The 27553-nt window shown below is 37.5% G+C and overlaps 1 protein-coding gene across 1 annotated transcript; it reads right to left on the bottom strand.

Moving 5' to 3' along the window:
* Positions 1-19437: 19437 nt before the first annotated feature.
* Positions 19438-20959, bottom strand: cebpb (CCAAT enhancer binding protein beta). Its single transcript, XM_041798935.1, has one exon. It carries the CDS (start codon positions 20733-20735, stop codon positions 19881-19883), a length of 855 nt encoding a protein of 284 aa, XP_041654869.1. The 5' UTR covers positions 20736-20959; the 3' UTR covers positions 19438-19880.
* Positions 20960-27553: the final 6594 nt, after the last annotated feature.

Below are 27553 nucleotides of genomic sequence, written 5' to 3' on the forward strand. Positions count from 1 at the left end.
GCATTACAGAAGAAAACATTACTGCTTTACATTAAGCATATTATTTCATTTTCCTTAACTTTGCATTGGAAAAAATGTATATTTAAAATAATGCATTGCAAAATAAATAATTCGGCATTTTTCTGAAAAAATAAAGTATTACCTATACATAAAAAGAAATAGGACTAATTTCTTTATTGCCGTTTTTTAAAGCTCTTGTGAGTTTTTGCCAAATTTGAAACAGACTGACATTTGTACAGATGCCTCTATGGACTAAAAAAACAAACCAGACCACAAGAAATTAAAATTATAACCTGGTGGTTTTATGTCAATTGCATGGTCCTCTTGAGTGGTATACAATTATATATCACTCAAGGGGACCCTAAGTGGTATCTAATATCAAATTGGAATCAATGAAATGAAAAGTGAACGGGGCCTGCCCCAACAAGTACCATTATTTATGAGAAAATAAAAACTAAAACTAACAAAATGAAACTAAAACAGAGCATTTTTGCAAAAACTTAATTGAACTGAAAAACCAGCATTCAAATCTAATAAAAACGCAATTGCAATTGAAACAGAAAGTGAAATGGATGAACATGAGGCTTAATGAACGTAACCGTTCAACTCCTAAATCAAGTAAGGTTAGCCTTGAGTCAGTGTGGAGATTTGTGTGTGAAGGCTTGAAGAGAATCCCCTTAAGTGTTTCTGTTAAATCACATTCACATGCAAAAGGATGAACATGAGGCCCAGTGCTAGTGACATTTGGCCCTTAAGTCTACTAAGAGTGTAAAATGGTGCAAAAATTTAAGAAAATCTTCTGGTTTGTTCTTGTAACATTACATTCACAAACAAAGCATGACCATAAGGCCATTGTCATTGATTTTTGACCCTTAATATATATAAAAAGTTCATCTCTGAGTCTGAGTGAAAATGAATGCAAATTTGATGAAAATCTGCTAATCTATTTATCACATTCACAAGCAAAGGATGGGCATAAGGCCCAGTAGCCTTGTTGTACAAAAACAAAAAAGATTAATCATCTGTCCCTGTGTAAGAGTGGACATTTGTAAAGAAAATCTATTTCAGGGGAACACAGATGGTCGAGTGGTTTAAGGCACTCGACTCATGTAGGTGGGCAGCCCAGGTTCGAATCTGGCCTGTGGCCCTTTGCCGCGTGCCTCTCCCCATTCTCATCCCTGTTTCCGAATCTATCCACTGTCCTCCTCTATCAAATAAAGGCACAAAATGCCCAAAAATAAATCTTAAAAAAAAGAAAACCCATTTCAGAATTCTTGATTTTCATTCACATGCAAGAGATGGACATGATGCCCATTGACCTAGACTTTTACCATCCAAAAATAACCTGTTCATCCTTGAGTCAGTGTGGATATTTGAGCAAAGTTTAAAGAAAATGTGCCAAAGATATCTTAAAATATCACAAGTAAAGGTTGAACATGAGGCCCAGTGGCCATGCTTTATGCCCTAAAAAAGTCTATCCAGTTCATTCTCGTGTCAGAGTGGAAATCTGTGTGAAGTTTGAAGAAAATCCCTCAAAGTGCTCCTAAAATATCCCATTTACAAGAAAGGGATGAATATGAGGCCCAGTGGTCTTGCCTTTTGCCCTCCAGATCTACTAAGTTAATCATCAAGTCAAAGCAGAGATTGTGCAATGTTTGAAGAAAATCCCTCGAAGCATTCTTAAAATATCACATTCACAAGCAAGGGATGAACATGAGGCCCAACGACCTTGACCTTTAGCCTAAAAAAATTTAACTACCCTATCCTGAAGTAAGAATGGAAGTTTGTGTAAAGTTTGAAGCAAATCTGTCAAAGCATTCATGGAATTCATTCACAAACAAATTATGAACATGAGGCCTAAAGACTGTTAACTTTTGACCTTTGACCTCAGAAATTTAATAAGCTCCCTTTCGAGTCAGCGTAGCCATTTGTTTTATGGAAATGGCCTTGAGAGACAGATGGAAAGACACAACAGCTCCCTCCTCAACTCTTGCTGGCAAAGCGAGACTGGTTCCATTATGTATCACCTTTTTTATGCTAGCAACCAGTGCAGATAGATTGGTGCCAAACAGGGCGAAAACAGACTTTGTTTACATTTTCTGCCTCTAAGATTCACATTGAATGCAATGTTAAAAAACAGCGGGAGTGGCCACTCTGTCAGAAAACATGACTTCTACACATACGATCATCAAAGACAAAGGGGGTCCAAAGGGGGCGCCAAAAGCAACACAAACAAGATGCACTGCAAAGAAAATACTTGTGATGTTTTTAGACATGTGCCAGTTTGGAAGAGAGATTTTTACTTTCTTAAAAGTAAAAATTAGGCTGCATCCAGAAAGCTTAGCTTAGCATAAACACTGGGCAGACAGCTAACCTCATGTTTTACAGTTACAAAATAAATCAATTTGCATGCAACCTTCACCCTCAAATAAAAATATAGTTATGTAGGAATCGGTGCTGGAATAGATTCTCTCTACAATGACTTACAAGCCTGTCTGATGTTTGCTATTGTCCAGCATCTTTATCTCAAGTAAGTCTTTGTCTTTGCTTACTATGCAAATATAAAAGAGAAGCATTTTTTCCATTTGAATTTGCAAGAAGAAGAGCAAGTGCATTTAATCAGCATTTCAGTGGACCAACAGCAGCAGATAACATGGTGCCCCCAAACCATCACTGACTGGAAACTTCAGAAGATAATGATCGTCCTCTAAACATTTATCAAGTCAGCGCTCTTCCCCATGATAGTGGTTGTGTGAACTGATCCAGAATGAGAGAATGAAGGCTCAGGAAACCTCTGGAAATAGGACTTTATCTCAGTTTCTAATCCTCAAGATTAAAACAAAAGAAAAGTATTGAGATGTTTGTTTGAGACGAATCTAGAATATATGGAAATGTAACTTTCTGAAGTAATCACAGGGAAATTCTATTTTTTAGATGCATCTGTAAATGTGTAACATGCATCTTGCACTGACTCTTTTTTCAAAAGGCTATTTCTGCAGCACACTTTGTCTGACCTGACCCTTAGCAGGGGTGACCAGTGTAAACAACAAAAATCTTGTCTTTTGTGGTCTGGTTTGCTTTTGTAGGCCAGATTGAGTCATCAGGATTTGTATCAGTGTTTGATAACAGACAAAACTCCTCACATGTGCTCTTCAAACTCAGCTTGGTGATGTTCCCTTGGAAAATAACAGCAACCACAAACAACACCTCTAAACTGCTCTTAATTTGATGTCATGCTGATGTTGCTGTTTTCCTTCAACAGCAGCGTCTTAGTCTGATGTCTTCTCTTTACGTCTGTTGTGACATTCACTCGTGAGTAGTTCCTCTTCCTGTTCCGGCCCCCCCTTGCTGCTTCTGCGGAGCACCAACCGTCACAGACATCACTGTGACATGAGCCCCCTTCACTATCATAGGCTGAGTCTTTATTCATATAGGTCATGCTTCGAGGTTTGAAGCTGGTGCTTCCCCCTAGTGCGCTTCAAGGACCCGCATCCTTCCTTTTGACACAGCAGCGGGGAGTCATGACGTTGACTGGGACAGACATGTAAACAAAACCTGAGCTGCCTGCCTAACCACAGTGTCACCACCGTGTTCTTTTAGATTATTGTTTGTGTTTTTATCAATAACAGGGATGGAAAAATACAACTATTTGCTGCATCTGATGCGTGATCATAAGCTCTGTTTACTGATGCAACACCAAATCTGTAACCAAAACAAACTCACGCTCATTTGTGATTCTGAAGGTTTTGGAATATAATATTTCAAGGTTATTGAGGTGAAAGGTAAGATGCTGCGAACGTGAAGATTGTCACATTGTTGAGTTAGAGTGGGTGGCAATGGTGAATATTTTCACTGCTGCCACCATCATCAACACACCCAACTTCCTGTTGAGCAATCCTACATGTCAAAGACTACACATAAGTGCTATTACTATTATGTCTGGTATCTGTGATCTAGAGCGTACACTTGGGAATTTACAGTAGGTTTGCTGTACATTCAGCTGAATTACGTTTTTACAGCTTGTCAACAGAGCTGAGATTGCTTCATCATTTTTAAAACTCCCCCTTGAGGCAGTTTGACAAGCAGCCACAGGACTAGAGAAGACAAATCTTCACAATGTTTCACCTTTCTCTCACCAAAACTAGATTCTATCACCACAATCCTCACTAAACGCCACAATTGTGTATTCAAAGTGGAATTAAAGACCAATATTAGCCATTTTACTTAAAAACAAATGTTTCAATAGCAGCTACATCTGTCCATTTCTTTAAAACTTTGTGTAAACTTTACTTTATCTATTGATTTAATCAGCATTAGTAAAAAGTGCTGACACTTTAAATAAACCCCATATATTTCACAATTAAGGTGATGAGGAAAAAGTTAATCCATCAAAAGCAAGCAAACTCCTACACACTGTGTAAATTACACAAGTCTGCTGGCTATGTATTGTTAGTAAAATATTGCTGAAGTATTAGTGCAGGAGTTTGCATTAAGTTGTTAATAAAAAATAAACAAGAAGTGGCACAGTATCAGAGGCCTAGGCCTTGTATTTTTGTTGCTGTGGCATCAAAACAAGTATCAATATTGTTAAGTTTAAAATTCTGGTATCGTAACAACCCTCATAGCAGCGCCAGTTCAGTTTTTCATGCATAGATCAATCAGACATTCATCCTGATTACAATAATCAAAGTTTCGTTCTTGCCCCTCCAAGTTTTCATTTCTGTAATTCCCACTGTTTTTCAGGCCCTGCTGTCAAATTAAAACAGGATGTCATCTGACTTCAACAATGTGTCAGAGAGTATCTGGTAATCTAGGAAGTTTTTAGAGCAGAGTTTGAGGAATCGAGCAGCAGGCTGAACTTTCAGTATTAACCCATTTAATTAAAACAGAATAACCATTTTATAAGTAATGTTAACAATGTGGATGGATGCACTGAACTATCAGGAAAGTAATGTCAGACTTTATAGCTAGAGCATGCTGTGCACAAATGTCAGGATGCCAGAATATAAAATAGTAGAAACTAAGACTACTCTGTAGTGAAATTAGATTAAAAAAGGGGGTAAAAAATGGCAAGAATGACATTAAATCGTAAACAGAATGGCATAAATGGGCAAAAAGTGGCAAAAAACAAAAATTGGTGTAAAGTGGCAAAATGGGCTAAAAGCTGAAAAAAATGTCATAAAGTGGCATAGATGGGCAAAATGGGCTCACAGTGAAAAAAAAATGGCAGAAATTGTAGAAAAAATGACAGAAAGTGACAGAAAATGGGCAGAAATTGTCAAAAATGGGCAAAAATGCGTTAAATGCATCAAAACAGGCAAAAATGGGCAAAGAGAGCTTAAATGGGCACAAAGTTGCAAAAATTTGCTGCAGAAATGGGCAAAAAAGTGGCAGAAATGGGTGAAAAAGGGCAAAATATGGATATAAGTTGGGAAAAGTTTAAAAAATGCAAAAAAAGGGCAAAGGTGGCAAAAAAACAGGCAAAAAACAGCATTAATAGATAAAAACTGAAAAAGTGTAAAATGTGGTTAAAATAGGGAAAAAGATATTGCAGAAATAGGCAAAGAATTGCATATAAATGGCTAAAAATGTGCAAGTATTGCCAAAAAGTGGTTAAAAAGTGTCAGAAATGGGACAAAAAGGTGCATAATGGGTTAAAAACTGTAAAAGGGTCAAAAATTGGCCTAAATGAGCAAAATGAGCTGAAAATGACAAATATAGGCCAAAAAGTGGAGAAGAAAATTGACAAAAAAGTGTCAGGAAATGAACAGAAAGCAGCAAAAATTAGTTAGTCAGGCAAAAATAGGCAAATAATTGTCAAAAAGTGGAAAAAGGAGCTTAAGTAGGAATAACACTGCAAAAAGAGGTTGCAGAAATGGCAAAAAGTTATTTTAAAACAGTGATGAAAATGGGTGAAAAGGGACAAAAAATGGATAAAAGTGTCAAAAAGGTTTTTAAAAAGTGCCAAAAAAAGGGAGATATCTGCCCCAAATGGGTAAAGTGTCAAAAAGAGGCATAAAGTTGTCAAAATATGTTGCAGAAAATGGCAAAAAGGGCAAAAAGGTTTACAAAAGTGACAGAAACTGGTGAAACAGGAAAAATGAGATGAAGTTGGCAAAAATGGGCAAAAAGCAGCAAAAATGGGTCAAGAGTTGCAATAAATGTGGCAATTATGGATGGAAAAAAAGTGGCAAAAAAGTAACAGAAATAAATCATTCCAACATCAGAACCCAATAATACCTTGATACACTTTTCTGCTCTAAAATGAGGAAACTGTTAGCCAGGACGCTAGCAGCAGTTCTACTGATCCACACACACACTGATATCATCAATAAATCAAAACTGAGAAGGGCCCGTCCTCTGGCTTTTTCAGGGGCACAGCTAATTCTGAGGGTGGGCCTGATTAAGTCCTACAACAACCAACTACATGAGTAGGAAATGAGGCTGCCTTGTCTTTAAGTTGCCAGTGTGATTAAATTGATGTGTTAAATCAGTGTTGGCTCATTTATGATGAGAAGTCATTTGTTCACATTGATTTCCTTTCTGTGAAGTGGCTGAGTGATTTCATTTTATTGTGACTGTACATCCACATATAAATAGATCATGTCACCAATGTTTTAATATGTCTGAGATATTTACCCACGCTGATGAAATCGGCAGGGGGTTATGTAAAGGGTTCCATATCTTTGTATGTTTGTTTGTTTGTTTGTTTGTATATGTACAAGATAACTTGAGAATGGAAAGTCAGATCTTCACCAAACTTTCAGGGAATATTGGGTTAGTGACAGGGAAAAATCAATTAGATTTTGGTGATGATCTGTGCACCCATTCGGTTTTTCTCAGATTTTGAATTTTGAACACCATAGTAATCAATGGGAGCGTGAGTTCCTCTGTGGCGCTGCTTAGGCGTGGGTCTGCTGCGTCAGACGGCCATTCTAGTTTACATTTGAAAATATAATCTTGAATTTGATGTAATTTAAAAAACAACGTACCAGGCTACTTCATGTGACTTCATTTAACCTATTTCATAAAGAAAGGCCCTTCATCCCTGATTCCTCAGTCTGGCCAGGTGACCTGCTCTTGAAAGAGTCCTGGTTGTGCCAAACTTCTTCCATTTGAAAATTGTGGAGGCCACTGTGCTCTTGGGAACTTTCAGCCTTTGTGTAGCCTTCTCCAATCTGTGCCCTGGGACAATCCTGCCTCTAAGCTCTCTGGTTAGTTCCCTTGACCTCATGGCTTGGGTTTTGCTCTGATCGCATTGTCAGTAGTGAGGCCTTCTATAGAGAGTTGTGTGCCTTTCCAAATCATGCCCAATCTATTTAATTTACCACAGGTGGACTCCAATCAAGATGTAAAAACATCTCAAAAATATTTCAGAGGGGTTGCAAAGGGTCTGAATATTTATTTGGATGTGATATTTCAGTTTTATATTTTGAATTTTCAAAAATTTGTACATTTTATTTTCACTTCCTCATGATGGGACACAGTGTAAATTAATGAGAGTAAAAATGATATTTTTCAACAGTAGCATCAGGCTGCAACATTACAAAGCTAAAAAAGTGAAGGTAGTCTGTACACATTCTGAATGCATTTTAAAAAAATGATTATAAATATAATGTACCACAGCTTATTTGGGTCACCCTATCAGATACAAAATTCAGGAGGATTGATTAATTTCTGAAAAAAAAAAAAAACTTGAAATCTTTGAGTGTAAAAAGTTGTAAATTTACAAGAAACCAAACTAAGAATTCTTGAGTTTTAAATTTAGGAGAAAATCTGATAACTTGGAGTTTAAAAGGCGTTAATTTTTCCATTATAAAGTAGAAAAAAATCAGGTTTTAAAAATCATGAATGTCATACATTAATGAGAAACAAAACTGAAAACAGTGGTCAGATAACTCCAGTTAACAGAAATGTCTCTTTAAAGTCCAAATGATGATTCTGAGCTAAAATCACAAGTTGTTTTTAGTGATCAGTCCCAATAAGAATAATTTGATCAGGCTCTCAACCAAATGACCTGCGCAAGGAAAACAGCTTCATCTGGTATGGTTTTATTCCAATTTCTGCAATTGGCTATTTTCAGCTTTATAAACTCCAAAACTCTAAGTTTTGTTTCTTGTAATCTTATGACTTTTAAATTAAAAAAAAAACGTTTTTATTTATTTTTTTTTAAATATGTGACTTTTTAAGTGTAAAAATGTCTTTTTTTCAATCAACACATCCTCTGTCTTTTAGGGTGACCCTAATCTACCATCATCATAATGGATAGTTGAAACATAGATCTATTGGCTAGAACAACTGTCTGTAGGCCTATTTAACAGGGATTTTTTTTTTGATAAAAACAATTAAAATTGATGTTTAATTTTTCCAAGTTGGCCCTTGGGGGACTTAGCTTTTCTTACAGACAAGCAGGTAGGACAATAAGCAAAAAAGGTTGGGAACCACTGGATAAAACCAAGAACATAATATGCAGTTCAACAGTTTTAAATTTGGTACATGTTCATCTACCGAGTTATTAGCTGGTCATGTTTATGTTATTTCATTATGACATCTTTTAAAATCAGGACTTTCTGTCATTATTTTACAAAGCCTTTTAATTTCCCTTTTAGATTGAGCTGCATTTGTAAGGAACATGCATTTGTGAGGTGAACAGCAGAGCTGAGTGTGTGGGTTACGCCCATGAAAACATTTGCTAAATCTACTCTGTTAATGCCAAACAGCTTATTCTGCCATTGACTCTTGTTTGGTGTTTGGTGGACTGACCCCTGTAGCAGGGCCCATGCTCACAGGTGCTGCCAGTGAGGCACCTGATTGGCAGCACCTGTAGGTACCAGAAGCTCAAAACAAGAGTGAATAGCAACAGCAGAATCAGGTGTTTGGCATTGGCAGAGAAGATTTGGCAAATTTTTGATGGGCGCAACCCACATACTCAGGTCTGCTGCTCATCCCACCAATGCATGTTCCTTACAAATGTGGCACCATTTAATGGGAGATAAACAGGCTTTCCAACAGTATAAGATCTATTGCTAAGAGGTATGTTACAACAGTCTACCAAACACAAATTTCCTTTTTTTTGTACGAAGTTTAGGTAGTGTGTTTATGTCCTCTATAGTGCTTTTGAGGGTTGTCCTGATACCAGATATAATCATTGTCAGCACTGATCACGGATTGTATGATTATATCATACTGTTCTGTGTCACACATCTCTCCATTCTATTCAGCAGCTGTGTTGGTGTTCTGAAGAATAAGACTGGTCTGCTGATGAAGTAGGAAACTTTGATTCTAAACACTGATACTTATTTTGTTCCATAGCAACATAAATAAAAGTCCTTAGCAACCAAAAATCCAAGCAAACTTCTGTACACTGCAAATTGAACAAATATGATGCCAGTGTACCAATACGGGATCATTTCCAGTGTATTTGTGAAATGAGAGTGTTCTGTCTTTGCTGGTAGCAGCTTTTGGTTAATAAAATGACTAAAGAGATGTGTTTTGTAATAAAATATATTATCATTGTTATAATTATTATTGTCATTATTATTACTTTTCTTACTATTACTATTGCTATTATCATTATCATCATCATCATCACCTTCATAATAATAATAATGTTAATCATAACTATTATTTTTATCATGTTATCATTATTAGCATTATTATCTTAATATCATAAATGCATAATTTTATGGCTATTATTATCATCATTACCATCATGAACATCAAAATCATCATTACAGAATAATAATAATAGTAATTATTATTATAACTCTATAATAATAATAATAATAATAATAATAATAATTGACAAACAAACCTCTTGTTTACTAACCAAATATTACTGAAAAAATGCTACATTTTGGTCATATTTTCATATTTGAATGGAGAAGATGTAATTTTGAAATTGTTTTAGCTGTATAAATGATCTAAATTCATTAAAAAAACATCCTGGATGCTATATTTAATCATTATTAACTTACGTATTTATGTATTTTTATGATGTGTACAGCTTGTGTGAGCTTTTGTTGCAAACTTAATTGCTCTTTGGAGACAATAGAGACTCATCTTATTTTAATTAAGGTTTTCTTTTGCACATTTCGAAAAACTTGTTTACTATTTCTTAAACAGAAATACAAACTTTCATCTATCTTTGTTGTTACTGTAAAGAGAGGTAGTCTAACATTGACAATCACAAACTAATTTCTAATCAAACAAAACCCAATAAAAGAAAAACTACATGAGGTTTGATGATGTATATGCTGGATCATGAATGATGTACAGTCTAGTTAAAGTGTCCCCTTCTCAGAGAGTAAAAGATTTAATCACTCTGCATCAGGCATTAATTCAACTGTCACTTATCCAAGTGCATTAAGTTGAACACACAAGTATGTCTCTTAATAATCCAACGCCCATTTTGCAAGATGGCCTCGAGTTACGCAAGATGTGGGCAGTCATACTTGCTGTGTAGTGACCACAAGTCACTTCTGCACGTCAGTTTTGTTTTTCACTGTCATCTACAGCAAAAAATTGCAGAAGTTAACAACGATGTTGAAATCTGGGTGCACCTCAAGACAGATCATGTTCTGGTCCATTTACCGTAGCTAACACCGCCTGGCTTCCCGTCACAGCCCCTGAACCGGATATCCGCTGTCCCTTTCACTTAGAGGAGGAACTGTAAGTGGACAAGCAAAATCACAGAGTTTATAACACCCATACTGAGAGATTTCATTAACGCCTGTTAAACTGTGGCAAAGGAGGGACAGAGTTCACTACTTTCAATAGAGTACTTCAGAATTTCCAAGATATCGTAACAATGTTTTGTTTTTGAAGCAGAACTGACATCATCCACAACTTTGTGCTCCTCGACACAACTCATTATTATCCTAGTGTTAATTATTTTGGAATTAATCTTAAAAAAACTAAGAGTACATGGAAACTTATTACTATTATACAGTTTATTCTATGGATGCACTGATGCATCAGTTCACATCAGATGATATCTCCCCTGTTGATAAATATCAGCTCTCTACTAATGTAGGCTGAACAGATATGAGCGGTCAGTGTTAATCTGTTGTGTCCATTTAATACTGCCATCTGATATAACTTACTGGTGAGTCATATACGAGATTTTTACACAGCAAAGGAGATCACCAGCTGGACAATCTCTGATCTTATTTTAGGCCCAAACAGAAAAGAAAAGATTTGCATATTAGAACCATTATACTAACGAAGTAGGGCTGAATGAAAAAAATATTGAATTGCAATTATTTTGTCTTAAACTGCAACTTTGACATTTTTGTGGCATCAAAGGGCGACAGTTTGTACATCACTAGTCTCCTTTCATTGAAATATTTTGAAAATACTGAACGATTACTAAAGGGTGTAAATATAATCAAAGATATGTTTTTGTTTTTGTTTTTTTTACAACTTTTGCACAAATAAAAAAAATTCATTCTTACATCTGTGTATGGAATGTGCACACAGGACATCTCTACTGCAAAATATTTAAATTACAGTGATTGACAGGGATGTCACCAGGATTGAAAGACAGGGAGGGTTTAGCTCCAAGGGTTGCAGGTAATGTGCCTGCGCCAAAATCTTTAATTACACCTTAAAAGGCTGAATTCATTCATTGATTATTTGTTATCAGGAACTATTATCTGGCTCACTCTCTTTTTTCCCCTACTGTCCTTTCCTGAGCCTTCAGGAGGTCTTCCTTTATTTAAATAACAGTCTTAGTGAGTTTATGAGTTGGTGTATAAAATAAAACTAGTTTTAATTCTCTATGTGTCTGAAGACAGTCTCAAACAGAACGTTATATTGTTTTTAGTCACTGTTTTATCTGTGTGTGTGTGTGTGTGGGGGGGGGGGGGGCATGTTAGGGTGGATTCAGTCCCCCCGAAAAGGCCTAATGACACACACAGTACTTGAAATGAATCTCTGACTCATATTTCACCTTAAAGAGACAAAGCACCTCCTGGGATTTGGAGATTGCAGAAGGGCTTATTGTAATTCCAACAAGATTTTGATAAATTATTAACCGTACAAAGAAGTGATGGGGAAAACATCCGATTCAATATAGGCAATTGTTTTTTTTAAGACTTATTTTATTTTATTTCTTTCTTACAAAGATAGGACAGTAGATTGAGTCAGAAACAAGGACGACAGAGTAGAAAATGACGTGCAGGAAAGGTGCCACAGGTGACTCTTGAACTCAAACTTCACATACAGTACATGGGTCACGACCTCACTGTTCCCTGGAATTATTGTTTCACACCTGAAAGTCTGTTACTTTGTTAATATTTGGTTAGGTTGGTTTTAGTTTCACACTGTAATTCTTGCAAACAGACTAACAGACTTTACATGACAAACCTACATTATATTCTCATTAACAACATGGGTTGCATGTCTCTGTAGTTTACATGAGTAGTTAGTTGGCCAGTAGACGTCTGACATCAGCATGTTGAAGCATGCATGTAGCTTGTATGCAGAAAAAAATGAATGAAATATTAATTTCTGCCATCATATTATTGATGATATTCTACAACCACAGGCGCCAACCCCAAGAGGCTAGCCCAAGTTCACCTTATCAGTCATTAGACCAGTGGTTCTCACCATGGGGTTGGAACCCCCTTGGGGGTCACCAGACGCTGAGAGGGGATTGCCAGATGCCTTAAAAAAACTACAAATATTTTCAGAATTATTTCAAATTGTACATTTCAACCACAATTTATGAAAATATATGCATATAATTAGTTAAATGTAAAATAAAAACATGGGTCATTTTGTGAGATTTATGCTAAAATCAAGTAATGTTTCAAAAATCCTTAGAGAAAAGCAAGTCTGCACACAGGTCTGATGATATTAGTGCATGAGTGTTTTATCAGTAGCATTGGTGCTAGTGGCCCAGCTCACAGTTTCTTCATTTTGGAGCTACTTTTTAACCACTTTTCCCATCCAATTTTGCCACAATTATTTGCCACTTTTCAACGATTTTGCGCATTTTGCGCCCAGTTTTGCCTCTTTTTTTACACCTCCTTTTCTTCCTTTTTTTCCACTATTGAGCCGTTTTTGTCATGTTATCACCCTTTCCCCCACTTTTCTGCCTGTTTTTGCCACTTCTTATGCCATTCTTACCAGCTTCTGTCTATTGTTGCTTCTGTTGACCCAACATTGCCACTTTAAATTCCTTTTCACCACTTTTTATGCTAATTTAATGCTAATATTTTTGCCAATTTAACCCATTTCTTCCTGTAAGAAGGCTATAACGCACAAATGAACAAAAAAGATATTTGCTGCTTTGACAGGGGTGGTTATTGTTCAGGTTAAAAATAAAATTTAGTTATCACAACTTAACTTTATAGTGGACCAGGATACTGCTGACCTCCATGGGTCCCCAGTTTGGCTGGGCCCCAGAAAGCTGTCCCCTTTAATCCCCCTTATGGGTGGCCTCTTCTGCACATGACTATTCTTAAATGTTATGCCCGTGTTTGGATACTAACACTTTTATTTTGGGGGTCGCAAGCTGAAAAGTTTGGGAATCCCTGCATTAGATGTCAACTTTATTGTTGCAGAAAGGAAAGGAGAGGACAATTTGCAATGCTGGCTCTGTAGAGAAGATGAGTAGTGAGATTTGTGGAAGCACCGCTTTTTCACAGAGTATCACGCACAATCATATAGTGCTGCTGCAGTTTCATCTCATGTCGTTATTTCCTGTCATTGCTACAGAGGTCTGAACCTTTCAAAATATTGCGTTCACACTAGGGCAGGAACAGGACTGTGGTCCAGTTTGGTCCGGACTGAGACCACCTCTTCTGGTTAGACCAAGGTCCAACTGTTTGATCTGGACTACGGTCCAGGGGAGGTTTATTACCAGTCATTTAGATTCTGAATAAACTGAAAGGTTTGAAAGTCAAATGACATAGGTGTGAAAACACTCTTAAACATTGTGTTGACCCTTATTTTCACAACGGGTGTATCTGTTTTTAATTCAAAGTTGGATATAATTCAGTCAACCAGATTAAACAAAAGCATGAGTCCTACAATACAGAAAACAAACTCTTTAGGTCTTTCCTTCTTAATGACAACAGCAAACAAATTGCCTGCTATGATCCAATTGGAGTATCACTAGATTAAATCTATTGTGCCTCAGCATTTCAGACATCAAATAAAAAAATGTGCAAAAATAAACACAGTTACAAAAGCTAAAAGGAGCCAGAACAGAACCTTGAGGTACTCTTAAAGCTAATAGTTGTTAGCTGGATGTGGAACAATGAACAGAAAAACAGATCTGGAGATCAACAGAAACCCCAGTGTAACTCAGAATCTATCAGTCTTAGATGGTTGTGAATATTCTATGTCTATTCTTTCCTCCAAAAATGACAAGAAACGATCTCACTGGTGTTGTCTGCTGAGTCACAGGCTGATATATCTTATCTTATCTCTTGTGTGTCATCGTGCCGTTTGAAAGCTGTAAAAACACAGCAGTCAGATAAACAGCTGCATGATCCCATGCTTATGATAAACATGGACAATAATGCTAATTTTGACTTAATCCCATAAAAACTATTCTCCCATACACCCTCACAGTCAATGCTTAAACACATGTAATCTCGTTTGAGTGAAACATGCCGTAAACTACTGTTCCAAGCTGCTGTTTAAGAAACTGACATTTTTTCAGTTGTGGCCTTTCTTGAAATTTAAAGTTTGAATTCTTCTGTTGGATCGAGTTGGCTGAATCGACAAAATCACTCTTATTTTAGGTATTTTCTTGATATTTTACGTCATGAAAATGATCATAACCAGTCTTTTCCTCTTAAGATACATTCTTGTTAAGGCAGCGAGATTTAAACCAACTAAAAATATTAATAACTGTATTATGATTGTTTGTGGTGAATGCTCATGGTACCTTTGTGTTTTCTTAACCAGAACCAGCCCTAGTGATTCAGCATTCAGTTATCACAAAATTACATCTATGCATGTTTGATAACAGATTTTTGCCAATATCCGGTGTTGCGATATTTCCAAACACATTTTGTTTACTTACTTAGCTTAACTTATTTTTCACTGTACAGAACATGAAGGATCTCCTGGACTAGAATCGACCTTTAATTCAAACTAATACTCCTAAATTAAACCGCAGGTTTGCATAATGGTTTCATGAGACAATAATGGAAAAGTGCATGAACAACACAAAAATGAATTAATTTAGACCTCAAACTTTACAAGGAACCCTGGATATCAAAACATGTTGACTTTATTACATTAATATCAGTGTCTTTTATAAGTATGCTTTACTCTGAATCTCTAGATTTGCTCATTTCATAGAAAATTTTAAAAATAGGTTCACAGTTGGCTGCCGTTTTTGTACAATGCTCTCTGGGTAGTGATGTCATATGGCTGGATTGTTCTGCTTCCTATGGCGTGTTTCTTTCATTTTAACTTGACATGTTTCTTAGGACTTTTTTTAGTTTTGACTCAAGTGAGGTTTGAGGATAATCAGAAAGACATGGAGAGAACAATGGAGCCATTTGACATCACTACCCAGAGTGTCACACAAAAATGGATGAATCCATCTTTAAATGGTTTTCATAAATACATAGATCAAACGGGTTTCTCACATGTTAAAGACAAAAATGTTGACCCAGAGAGGTCAATATACAGGGTTCCTTTAAAGTTTAAAACTTCTAGGTCCACTGATCCTGCTCTAAATTAATTAATTCTAATTCATAAATTCTGCTGCTTTATAAATCCGATAAATTGGCTGTAGATAAAGGCAGAAATGTTCATATCCACTAATAAACAACTTTCTTAGTAGGGGTGTACCACACTGTATTTTTGCTGATATCTGATATGCTAATGTTTAGGAAGTTTTTGTTTTTAGTTAAAACACATATCGGTACACTTATGTTAATGTGGTACAGATTCAAAACTTCAGTCCTTAAAATCACCTTTAGATTTTAAGGAATGAGAATAAACAAAGACAAAGATGTCATCTGATGTAGGTCTGCTGTCCAGCCTAAAACTCTGCAACCTTATTCAGATATAATGTATATCAAATATTTACTGCCAATATAGGCTGACATTTGCAGTAGATACACTGGCTGTAAATCATGCTAATAAAACTGAGCATCAGTTTTGAGCTAGTATATGCTGATATCTTTATCATGCTGATAATAAGTGTGCATCCCTGTTCTTCAACTTCAACTCCACCTTTAATTGTCCCCTAAGGGAAGAATATTTTGAGCCAAAATCTGCCAATACCAATATTATGCTGATAATATACTTTATCTCTTTAATTGAGCCATAATACTAATATGCAGATATTACTGTACATCCCTATTTTCGAGCAATTAACTGCTGATACCAATAACATGCTGATAATACTGCGCATCTTTATTTTTTAAGGAAAATCTGCCAATAGTGATATCATGCCGATATTCTGCACCCTTATTATTGAGCTAATACATGCTGATAATATCATGCATCCTTTTTTTGAGCAGTTCTGCTGATAATATTGTGCATCTCTATTCTTTCAGCCAATATCTGCCAATACCAATATCATGCCAATAATATTGTGCATCCTTATTTTTGAGCTTACATCTGCCGATACCGATATAATGCTGATAATGCTGCCCATCCCTATTAATGAGTTACTATGTGCTGATACCCTACATCATGTTGATAAGTTTTTGCATCTCTATTTTTTTGAGCTACTATGTGCCCCTATTGATATCATGCTAATAATACTGTGTATCCCAACTTAGAGCTATTACAGCTCTTACCACTATCATATGGATGATATTATTCATCCCTATTTTTTAGCTACTATATGCTGATACTGATATTATGCTGATTTTAATGTGCATCCTTATTATTGACTGAATATATGCTGATATCAATATCATGCTGATAACATTGCACATCCTAATTTTTAGCTATTACATTCTAATACCGAGATATCATGCCCATAATACTGTGCATCCCTATTATTGACCAAATAAATGCCGATCTCAATATCACGCCAACAACATTGACCATCTTACTTTTTAGCTATAACCTTGTAATATAAATATCATGCTGATAAGACTGTGCATCCCTATTTTTGAGCTATTACCTGCTGATACCACTATCATTTCGATAATATTATTCAACCCTATTTTTTTTCATCATTTAAACAATTATTTCCTTGTTAATTCTTTTGTCCTTTAAATGCAAGGAAAGTTTTATTAAGTATGTTTTTAATATATTATAATATATTTCTAATATATTATTACTGTAGCACTGATCAACTTAACAATCAGCCTACGGTTTCAAAGGGTGTCACAATTGTTGCTTAATTAGCTTTTGTGTGAAGATGCAACAACACCTCTAATCCATCTGTTCATGATGCAAGTTTACATCAACATCTTCATGTTATGTGATTCATTTGGAAAGATAACACTAAAAGATTTATGTTTTTTTTTTTAAAAAAGCTGTATTGACTTATGGATAAATTTGGAAAACACAATCTGGGAAAACTTTGTTCTAACACTGAGTCATTCGAAGAACAAATTTTCTGCCATTTCTCAACCACTAGTACGGAGTGCACTTCTGACAGGTGTTTGTATTGCGTTATCAGAGGAGTTTTTAGGAGGACAGTTGGCCTGTGGAGGGGCTGTGATGCAACAAGGACTTTACGGACAGACACTGCCCATTGACGGTAAAATGTGGAAGGGGGCTGGGCTAAACTTTGAAGAAAAGAGGTCATCCTGTGTGGGAATTTCCCTCTCTCCTGTCAGCATGTGAGCCAGGAGCAGGGAGAGACTGCGAGGGGGGCTCCAGAAGGAAACGAGGGGTCATCGAAGAAAAAATGCTTTGAATGTTTGAAAGGGATATGTGCCAAGTCTGACAGATAGAGACAATCTGTGCTAAAAATGGCTTACTTTTCGATCACTTCAAATCAAATTTTGATCAAAATGTTAGATTTTTTTTTTTTAAATCCTGCAGCTTTTTAATTTTATGTTTCAAGTCAATAACGGGCATGGTATTTTTAAGTTTTATACCCAGTAAGGCCTAAAGCCAGGCCACATTTCTTAACAGCTATTGTCTTGTACAAGAAGGATAACAATGTCTTATTTAGATGTGGGTGTAGCATTCTTCGAGTGATGATGTGTTGGAAAGGGAGGATATTGCACAACATTTTCAAAGCTTAACTGTTCCATCATTGAGTGTGTTGAAACATCCAGTATTTTCAAAATGTCATCCTCACTGCACAAACAGTTTTTATTCTTAATCTGGGGGATATATCCTGACTTTTCAAAGCCAAAACGCTGAATTTGTCACTGATTAAGAAACTAGTAGTGCTGGATTCCTCCTCATCGCTGTTGTTTGAAGTTGGATAACATCCCCCACCCTGAACTGTCAGGGATCACAAACACAAATCCCACCATGCCTCTTTCTTTATCGTCTCTGTCTGGGGTTTTTTATTTTGTGCAGACACTCAAATGCATTCTAAGGACTTGGTAAATTCCAGTGCAAACCAATTGTTGCCTTATCTGTCATGTTTGTTGTCACTCAAATTTTTTCAACCTCGCATTTTTCTGATGAGTGCTTTCCACTTGAGGGTTAAACGAGGTTTGTTTAGGATTATCGCCCAGCCGCTCGGGTCTTCTTGGCTTGAGGCCTGAGGTGGTGCGAGGAGGTTAGTTGCTGATTAATTTTCATGCAACCTTGAACCCCTCTGTGGGCCAGTGGACCCAGCAGACTATTGACAGAGCCGTGTGCTAAAGATAAAGCTAACATTTCTGTGCTGCGTGCGGTGTGACTGTGTCCCTTTTTTTCTGTTTTTGCTGCTCTCAGCAGTATCGTTTCAGTATAAATTTAATTTGGTGTATTTTAGGATCTGTGGACTTTTGTGTCAAATCAGTCAACAAACAGAAGAATCTCATAGCGTTAAAAGATTGCACTAAACTTGTGTAAAGAGGCTGTTTTTTCCTTTTCATTTGGACAAAAAGGTTTTGAACTGGCTCATATTTTGCCACATTCTAAGGCAAAAGAAAAAACAAATTTTCATATTCACCTTTATATTTTTCTGCAGTTACTGAGGATATTTCTTCCACTACAGCTACCCTAGATTGCACTTTCTGTTTTATATATGCCTCAAATGATCTTTTTAATGACAGATATCTTAGATAGTAATAAAAGATCGGCATCTTTACTGATAAGAGCTGCAGCTGAATTACTCTACATCGGAAAAAGGCAGAATTCTGCATTGATTTTTGCACACACTTTCAAATATTGCACATTTTCAACTCTGCAGTATGTTCTATTTGACATATTTTGTACCTCACAGTCAGACTACCATGTGTGTGAATATTCCAGGCATGAAATACACCCCTGTCTGTCTGAGCATGCACCTGCTGCAAAAGGGCAGAAAAGAAGAAAAAACAAAGGAAATTGTTTAGACAAAGTATAAATCTGTTTAATTCAATAAAATATCAAGTACAATTAAAGCATTTCCTGTTTTAATATTAAATAATTAGACTTATTTCATTCATTGCCAATACTATTACAAAGAGTTGCATCATTTCACTGCAGCACAACTCTTCCCTTGACAACCACTGCTCCAGTTACACAAAAATGTAGAAATTCACTCGCATGTATGTAAAACCTGCACAGGAATACTGCATGTACACAAAAAAATTACATCTGAGAATAAAAGCTGAGGTGACATGTGAAGAATGATTGCTCAATCCATGCACCCACTCCTTCAGTCCCCCTCATTCAAAGTGTCCTTGTAAACTGGTGGTCTTCACCTGTGAAGCGTACCGTGGCTCCTCCGGCTCTAAAGTCCATGAATGATTAGACAAGCTGGCCCTGGGAGCCTCTGCAGGGGCCCCCCTCTAACATTGTCCAGTGGCTGAGAGCAGGTTACGCAGGGTGGCGAGCTCCCTGGACAGCTGCTCCACGCGCTTTTGTAAACGATCGTTCTCCGCAGCCAGTTCCAGCACTTTGTGTTGAGTCTCCAAGTTGCGCATTTTGGCTTTGTCTCTGCTCTTCCTCACGGCGAGGTTGTTCCTCTCCCTCCTCAACCTGTACTCTTCACTGTCCTTGTCCAGGCGTTTCTTCGCCTTCCCGCTTGACATTTTGCTGCCGCTGTGCAAGGGCGACCTGCTTTTACCTGACGGGGCAGGTGTGCCAGGCGGGCTGGAGCAGGTCGACGACGCGGTGGAGATGTTCCCAAGACTGCCGCTTGTTGACTGGTAATGAAGGTAGGACCTCATGTCAAAGCCAGACGACCCGTTTTCCATCTTGACGTCTTCCTGGCTGTCTTCTCTCTCAGCAGCAGCGGCTCTGTACCGGCTGAGTTCAGGGCTGAGCACACTATCCACGCGGGTCTCCTGCAGCTCAGTGTAACCCAGCGCGTAGGGCTCCCTGGGGTCCCTCAAGTTGTCGCACTGACTCGTCTCCAGCTCGTTCAGCAGAGAGTACTTGTAGCCCTGCAAAGCTGCAACTCTCTTCTTGTTCTCCGCCAGGAAATCAGAGAAAACGTCCCCCTGTTGCTGCTGCTGCTGCGGGCAGTGCAAAGCAGAGTCCAGGTAAACACTGAAGTCTATCGCTCTCTCGCGCTCCTCAATGCCCAGCTCCGTCATCGAGTCTCCGAGCCTCCAGTAAGAGCTGCCGCTGATGGGACTGATAATGCTGTCTTTACTGTGGATAGCAAAGCTGCCCTCGTCGTAGAATCCGGCCACTTCCATGGATGTTAACACCCGCCAAATTGCAGGAGCATGGAGGGCTGAGATGAGACGCCCTGAGGTTTCTTTTCTCTTTTTTAAATTCAGTTTCTTCAGTTGTGAAATTTCTGAAGTGTCGAAGTGTTTGAGTTTAAATCCCCTGAGTCACTGCCTCTGACTGACAGCTCGAACAGAAACTACAGAGAGTAGGCAGTGAGCATGGATTGGGAGGAATTGACACATCTTCCTGTCTCGAGGGGTTTTATTACGCGAGGGGGGCGGGGCTCAGGTGAGTGACGCGCAGCGAGGAGCCAACTGGACAACCTGTGCTACTTTTAAAGAACATTCCCTCATTATGTGATTCTGACGGGACATAAAACATATCTATTTTATTAGCCTCTTTTATGACTGCACGGATAACACGGTGAATGAAAACAGCACGAGTGGCTTTGTGTTATAAAACAAAACAGAAAACAAAGCAGAAATGAAACAGCAATACCAGACTCACAAGCCGGGGGGAAATCAAACCTATCAGACCACAACGTGGTGAGTACCAACATTTGGTGACAATAAGCACGTCCGCTTACACCAGGGGTGTCCAAACTATGGCCCAGGGGCCAAATGCAGCCCGTGGTCCAGTTTTGATTGGTCCTAAGCAAATTCTAAAAATGAAATTAAGTATCAGCCACATTAGAACATGAAGCTTGTGCTTGATTGTATTGTACATCTGAGTTTCAGCACAAGGCTACCACGTTAACCCTGTAAGCAAACATTTTGACAAGAAAAGTGTTCGTAACCATTTTGAGACAACCCTGTAAATGGCAAATCAAAATAATACAGTATCTTGATTTATAACACCTTCTGCTGGTCAGGGGCTGAGCCAAGGGTAGCCAGGGCTATTTGCTTAGTCCAGTTAGTCTGCTTAGAACCACCACGGCCTCAGACTTGGGGGTGCTGACTCTCATCCCGACCGCTTTGCAAATACCTACATTAGATTGATTTTAGGAACTTGAGTATCCTTGAAGTGTGCCATATGAAAGTGCATATATGTTTCTGTATATGGCCCTCAGTAGAAAACCCCTGGTTTACACCAGTTACAGTCACACAGGACTTGGTAATACATTGAGTTTTTAGGATAAAACTTTTTTTTTCAGACCAGACAAAGGGTAAGACAGTGCCATTTGTCTTGACCCTGATGATTCAAAAAGTAGATTGATACCCCAAGCCTAGCTAATGCTCATTAAAACACTGTTGACAGTAAGAACCACTAACAGAAATATGCTTATTCACCACTAAATAATCTGTTTGTAATACCTAGTTTAGATTAGGAATTATTTCATCTATTGAATTCAATAAGAGGTACTACAACAAGTAGATAATTTGCACTAAAATGTAAACATTACTTAAGAAATGACTAATCCTACATCATATACATATTTTAAGCTGTGTACTCACATTATCCAAAATGTTTCCAAATTCTTCATCTTTATTTAAGTAACAGTCTATGTGGAAACCATGCAAGAGTCACCCTGGCAGATATATGTTTATCATTTCCATATAAAATGCTGGGTGTTACTTCAAAGACTGGAAGGTGCTGTTCTGTTGCTGTATCTATATCATGTCTTTTGCTGCTTGGACCAACATAACTCTCTGCCATCACCTGCACGTTTGTCGCCCAAGCTCCTTCTTTACCTTGGAACTCCAACCTCCAAACCCTGACCCTGACAATGGTGTGGCCCCACTATACATTTCCAAGCTGAGTAGAGATGCACTACTCAGCTTCGCCAAACTCCTTTACTTACTTTTTGTTTTGAATTGAGCACTCTGTTTTGTAAAAACTTCCCTCCATAAGGTGTGTCTACTAACTGCTGTTTTTGTTTCAAGGATGAATTTCATATAATGAGGGAGAAAAGCTGTTATAAGTGGCCTTCCTGGTTTGTGCGACGAGCAATCCCAGAATGCTAGGTGAATAGCTTGCAATGCAAACAAGGAAGACCACCGTAAACAGCTTTGCTCACTCATTTTTGGAATTTCTCCAAAAAAAACAAACTAACAAACAAACAAACCAAAAAAATTTCAAATTGAGATGCAAACAACTCATCATCCTGTGTTTTTATTTTGATTGAGAGCCCCCTGGTGATGGGTTCTTACATTCTGTGTGCTTCAGGACCATTAAATGTATTTTATTTGTCATGTTTACATCGTGCAGCAGGCTGCTAATACAAGTGCTGATGTGGCATTTGGCCACTGTAAATTTGACTAAGAACTGACTTTGATTTTGCTGTTTTTTAACATTAAAAAATTTCAGATATGTATCATTTTGACCAAAAAAACAACGGTGGTGGACGGCTCCTATCTATTCACTGCAGGACAGGAAGATATAGAAGATCTTTTATAACCTCAGCAATAAGACTATATAATTCTACTGTAAACAGATGAGACTCCAGACAAATGAATTTCCCTTTGGGGATTAATAAAGTTATTATTGTATTGTATTGTACTGTATGTTATGCCATTCAGCTAAAAACATCAGGATATGACTTTTGTTCCATATTGCCCAACCCCAAGTCACTTTTCATTTACTAAACAGTAATGGAAACAGCCCACTTGCATTGGAAAGTTTGTGTGATAAAAGAAATCTAAACACTCCTCTGGACAGATGTTTTCCAGCAACATCTACAGTTTAAACCAATAAGTTTGTGTTTTTTATGTGTGAGGGATCCTCTCCAGTGGTGTACAAGGGGTCACGGTAAGTGCTAAGAGAAATGTAGTCAGGCTGGTTTAGCTCTTGAAGAGTTCAGTGTTTTCAACAAGGTTCAGATTTCATTTCTCTAAAAAGTGGCATTTCCTTCACTGTCTCATTATGCACCCTGATTTTTCTGTATGAGAAAAAGTAACGATAAATGAGACCAAAAGAGAAAATATATGCACACAATGTATCGGTCTAGCTGTTAAAAAAGCTCTAAGCATCATATACACATGCTCAGTACTTCTAAAGAGCCTGAATGCATGCAGGTTTGGAAACTTTACTCTCAGCTGGATCACTCAGCCTGAGATTAAAAACTCAGTTGGTTTGAATTTGATGTGGGCTCATACTGCCACCTTGTGGTCATTTTCGGAGTGTACATAATGTTAAAGCAGTAAATACTTTGTTGATCCCCTCGTAAACATTTCTACTGGCGTGCAGCCAAGGACACTCGTCATGCATTTAGGAAAGTCCTCAAAACATCTTCTTTTCCCAGAATTATACAGACGCTCCACTTCGACAAAGGAAATGCACTCTAAGCATGAGCAAATGTTTCATGTTCTCCCACTTATTTAAAAAATATACTATCTGCTGTGTCCAGAAATGTTGACTCTATTTACAGGAAAAAAACAGTAATGGAATGACTTTCAATGACTCACAGTCTGTTGAGAATCCACTCGTACTGTCAGACATCACAGAGGCTTTATTGCCCAGACAGGAATAGGGTTGAGCGATAAAGGAAAAAGCCCACTGAATTGTGATTATATTGACTTTTATTATGATTTCAATTATTTGTCGTAACAAAGGGAGGAACAGTGTTTACATCACAATTCCCTTTTTGACTGATAAGCATTAAATAGATTATTGAATGATTGATGAGTATTATTTTCCAGCAATTTCTGAACAGAAACAGTGAATTTAACTTTTACTTCTGTGTAAGATATGTAGTCCAGAACACCTCTGCTTTAAATTTTTAAAATTAAAACGATACTCATCTCGAACATGCACTTTGCCTTCAAGAAATAATGCAGCTGCTGTGATCTGAAAATTTTAGTGGACCATTTTTCAGTTTTATTGAATTTAATTAATTGTTCAAGCCCTTTGCTAGAAAAAGGTCATTCAAAAATACTTGATAAGTGTTGTGCAGTAAAAAGAAAAAAAATCCACCAATGCATACTACAAATCTATGGTACTAAATAGTGCAATAGTTACAATTTATGAGCATAACCTTTGTACACTGCATTTTGCACAACTAGGTGTTATTTACCATAATTCTTGAAAAAAAATCTTCTTCTTTTCAAATCTATATTCTGTATTGTATATTTTTACTTTTCCTTGTACTCTTGGAAGTTTTTTTTTATTCAAGACTTATTTTACATAAATTAAGCGTTCATTTGCTTAGCTGGACAGGAATGAAAAGCCACTGTATTATGTATACAGTGTGACCAATGACTTTGAATGTGAAATTTGAATTTATTGAAGGGAACAGAAATCTCCAGCAGCACTTCAGCTCAAATTTGAATGTGTTTAAAGTTGAAGTTTGGTACTGCAAGATGCTGCAGTGCTTAGCACTGTTGCCTCCCTGCAAGAAGGTTCCTGGTCACACAGGGCCTTTCTGTTTTGGAGTTTGCGTGCTCTCTGTAATACTCCCACAGTCCAAAGATGCCTCTTAAGTTAACTGGTCTCTTGGTGTGAGTGTGACTGTACCTGGTTGTCTGTCTCTACAAGTCAGCCCTGTGAGTGACTGGTGACCAGTTTAAGGTGTACCTGACCTCCTGCCCAACAACCACTCGAATCAACTCCAGCCCTCTCACTGAAACACATTTATTTTAATACACAATAAAATTAATCCAAAACCATGAAGAACTTATTTGCACACTGTGGAAAACAGTAGTACTGTAGTTAAACTTACAGTGTTTGTATCTAACAGGCATTTTATGCTCATCCTCCTGAGACCCGTACCTTTGTTTGGAATGCATTTTTAGTTCTGTCCCACTTATTTAGGATAATTGGGACCAGACAAGTATGAAACCTGTCCTGTATTGCAAAGCAATACAGGTCAGGTGAACAAATGGTACACATGATACAGATACTACATTGTGGAAAACCACAACAGTATTATGTGGGAAGAAGGACAGCAAAGGCAGGACAAGACAGAGACAAACAGGGGCTGACAAAATATTGCAGTGCTTTAAGTTGAAGGTGTTCAAAGGCTATGTCTATTTGTCTGTTTAGTGTGAATGTGTGCGTGTGTGCATCATTCTTTGCTGGGGGAAAAACAGGAAATGTTTAAAAGATAAGTCAGTGGTGAAGATGTGAGAATCCAATGTGAGTGGGGGTTTAGTAATATCAGTATTTAAAAGGGAGACAGTAAATAGCAAATTGTATTTATAAGGAAATCTATGTTTGTATATATACTGTATACAAGTAATAATAACGCCTGAAAAAATTCATGCCAAAAATTTCAAAGACATTACCAAAAAATTCTAAACCATTTTCCCATTAAAAATATCCTCAAATATTCCCAGAAGTGGGGCGCAGGTGGCCTGGTGGTTTAAGGTGTGCTCCATGTAAGCGATAGGCCTGGGTTTGAATCTGGCCTATTGCACTTTCCCACATTTCTCTCCCCAGTTCTCTCATCCCTGTTTCTCATTCTGTCCACTTGTCCTCCTCGGTCAATAAAGGCATAAAAAGACCCAAAATAAAATCTGATATAATTATATGTATATATTTATTCCCAGAAGTTTCAGGTTTCAGTGAGACTTTCTGAAAAAGCCTAAAGATTCAAAAACTTTTCTGAAATTCCAAGAAAAACCCTGAAAAATTTAAGGCAAATTCCCCAAAATATCAAAGCGAATTCCTTGCAACATTTCTGACCAGATTTCCCCCAAAATTAAATACCCCCAGATTTCATGGAAATTTAAATTTTTATTTCCCTAAATATCCAAAGAAATTATCTGAAATTTCAATGAAATTAAGGAAATTTCAAAAGAACGCCCCAATTGTACAAATAAATCCCCCAAATTCCCATGAAAGAACCTGCATATTTAAAATCAACCCCCCAAAAAACTTCAAATAAAAAAATTACTTCAACTTCTATTGAAATTCTTGACAATTATCTGAAAAAAGCAGAATTCATTGCATTGTTGCTGTAAAGCCTTAATTTAATGTCCTCATATGTACATACAGGATCTGAGGAGGTTAATAAATCTGTGAGATATGCTTCAAAAAAAAAAATCGTTGACTTCCATATTGTAACCTACTGCTCTTCAATCAGCTCTAACTTAAGTTATTAAACGCAAACATAAGCTTACAAGATTAAAAATCCTGTAATCTAGAGCAATTCTATACTAACGAGTGGCAATTACAAAGCTATGGTACTGCTTGGGTAAACTGTTGACGTGTAAAGTTTATCATAATTTTAAAGCTGTCAGGTGTAAATGTACGTTACAAAATTTAGAGACAGGATGGCTAAGTAAACGAGCTCGGTGAATCAGCCAAGAGAGGACAGGTAGCAGCTTTTCATACAAAGTTTGCTAATATTTGCTAACATTAGCCAAATACAGCAGCTGGTCATACATGACCATGTTTGGCTTGAGCTACAAAGAAGACTTTATCCGTGAGTTATGCTGGGGAACGGCCTCTTATTTTGTCGTTTAAAAGGGACCATGATTTCACGTTAATTCAAGGGTCGGCATGTTCTTCACAACCGCTGTCTAGCCGTTAACACTTCACCTAACGGTGTGTTGCCAACTTCACGGAGTCTTGCTTTAGCTGTAACATCTCAAATCTGACTGGTGACAGATGTCGCCTTAACACCTGCTCCGGTTGTCTATGTGCTTCATGTCATGTACCGTACACACAGCTCCATCTGCTGTACATCCAGTACAGGGCTGAGAGCAGAGCGGGCACAATACACGACGGGTGGGGTCAGGAAATGCAGTCCTCTAAATCGCAACTGCCATTGGACACTCAGCCGTCCGCGGATCATATTGATGGCCGCTGATTGGCTGCTGCGCTCATCGACTTGGACATGATTGGCTGGAAACACTACGCTGTCTGTGGGCTGAGAAGTTGATGATGCCGTTGGTTCCTG

Source organism: Cheilinus undulatus, linkage group 11 (genome assembly GCF_018320785.1).
Source record: "Cheilinus undulatus linkage group 11, ASM1832078v1, whole genome shotgun sequence".
NCBI lineage: Eukaryota > Metazoa > Chordata > Actinopteri > Labriformes > Labridae > Cheilinus > Cheilinus undulatus.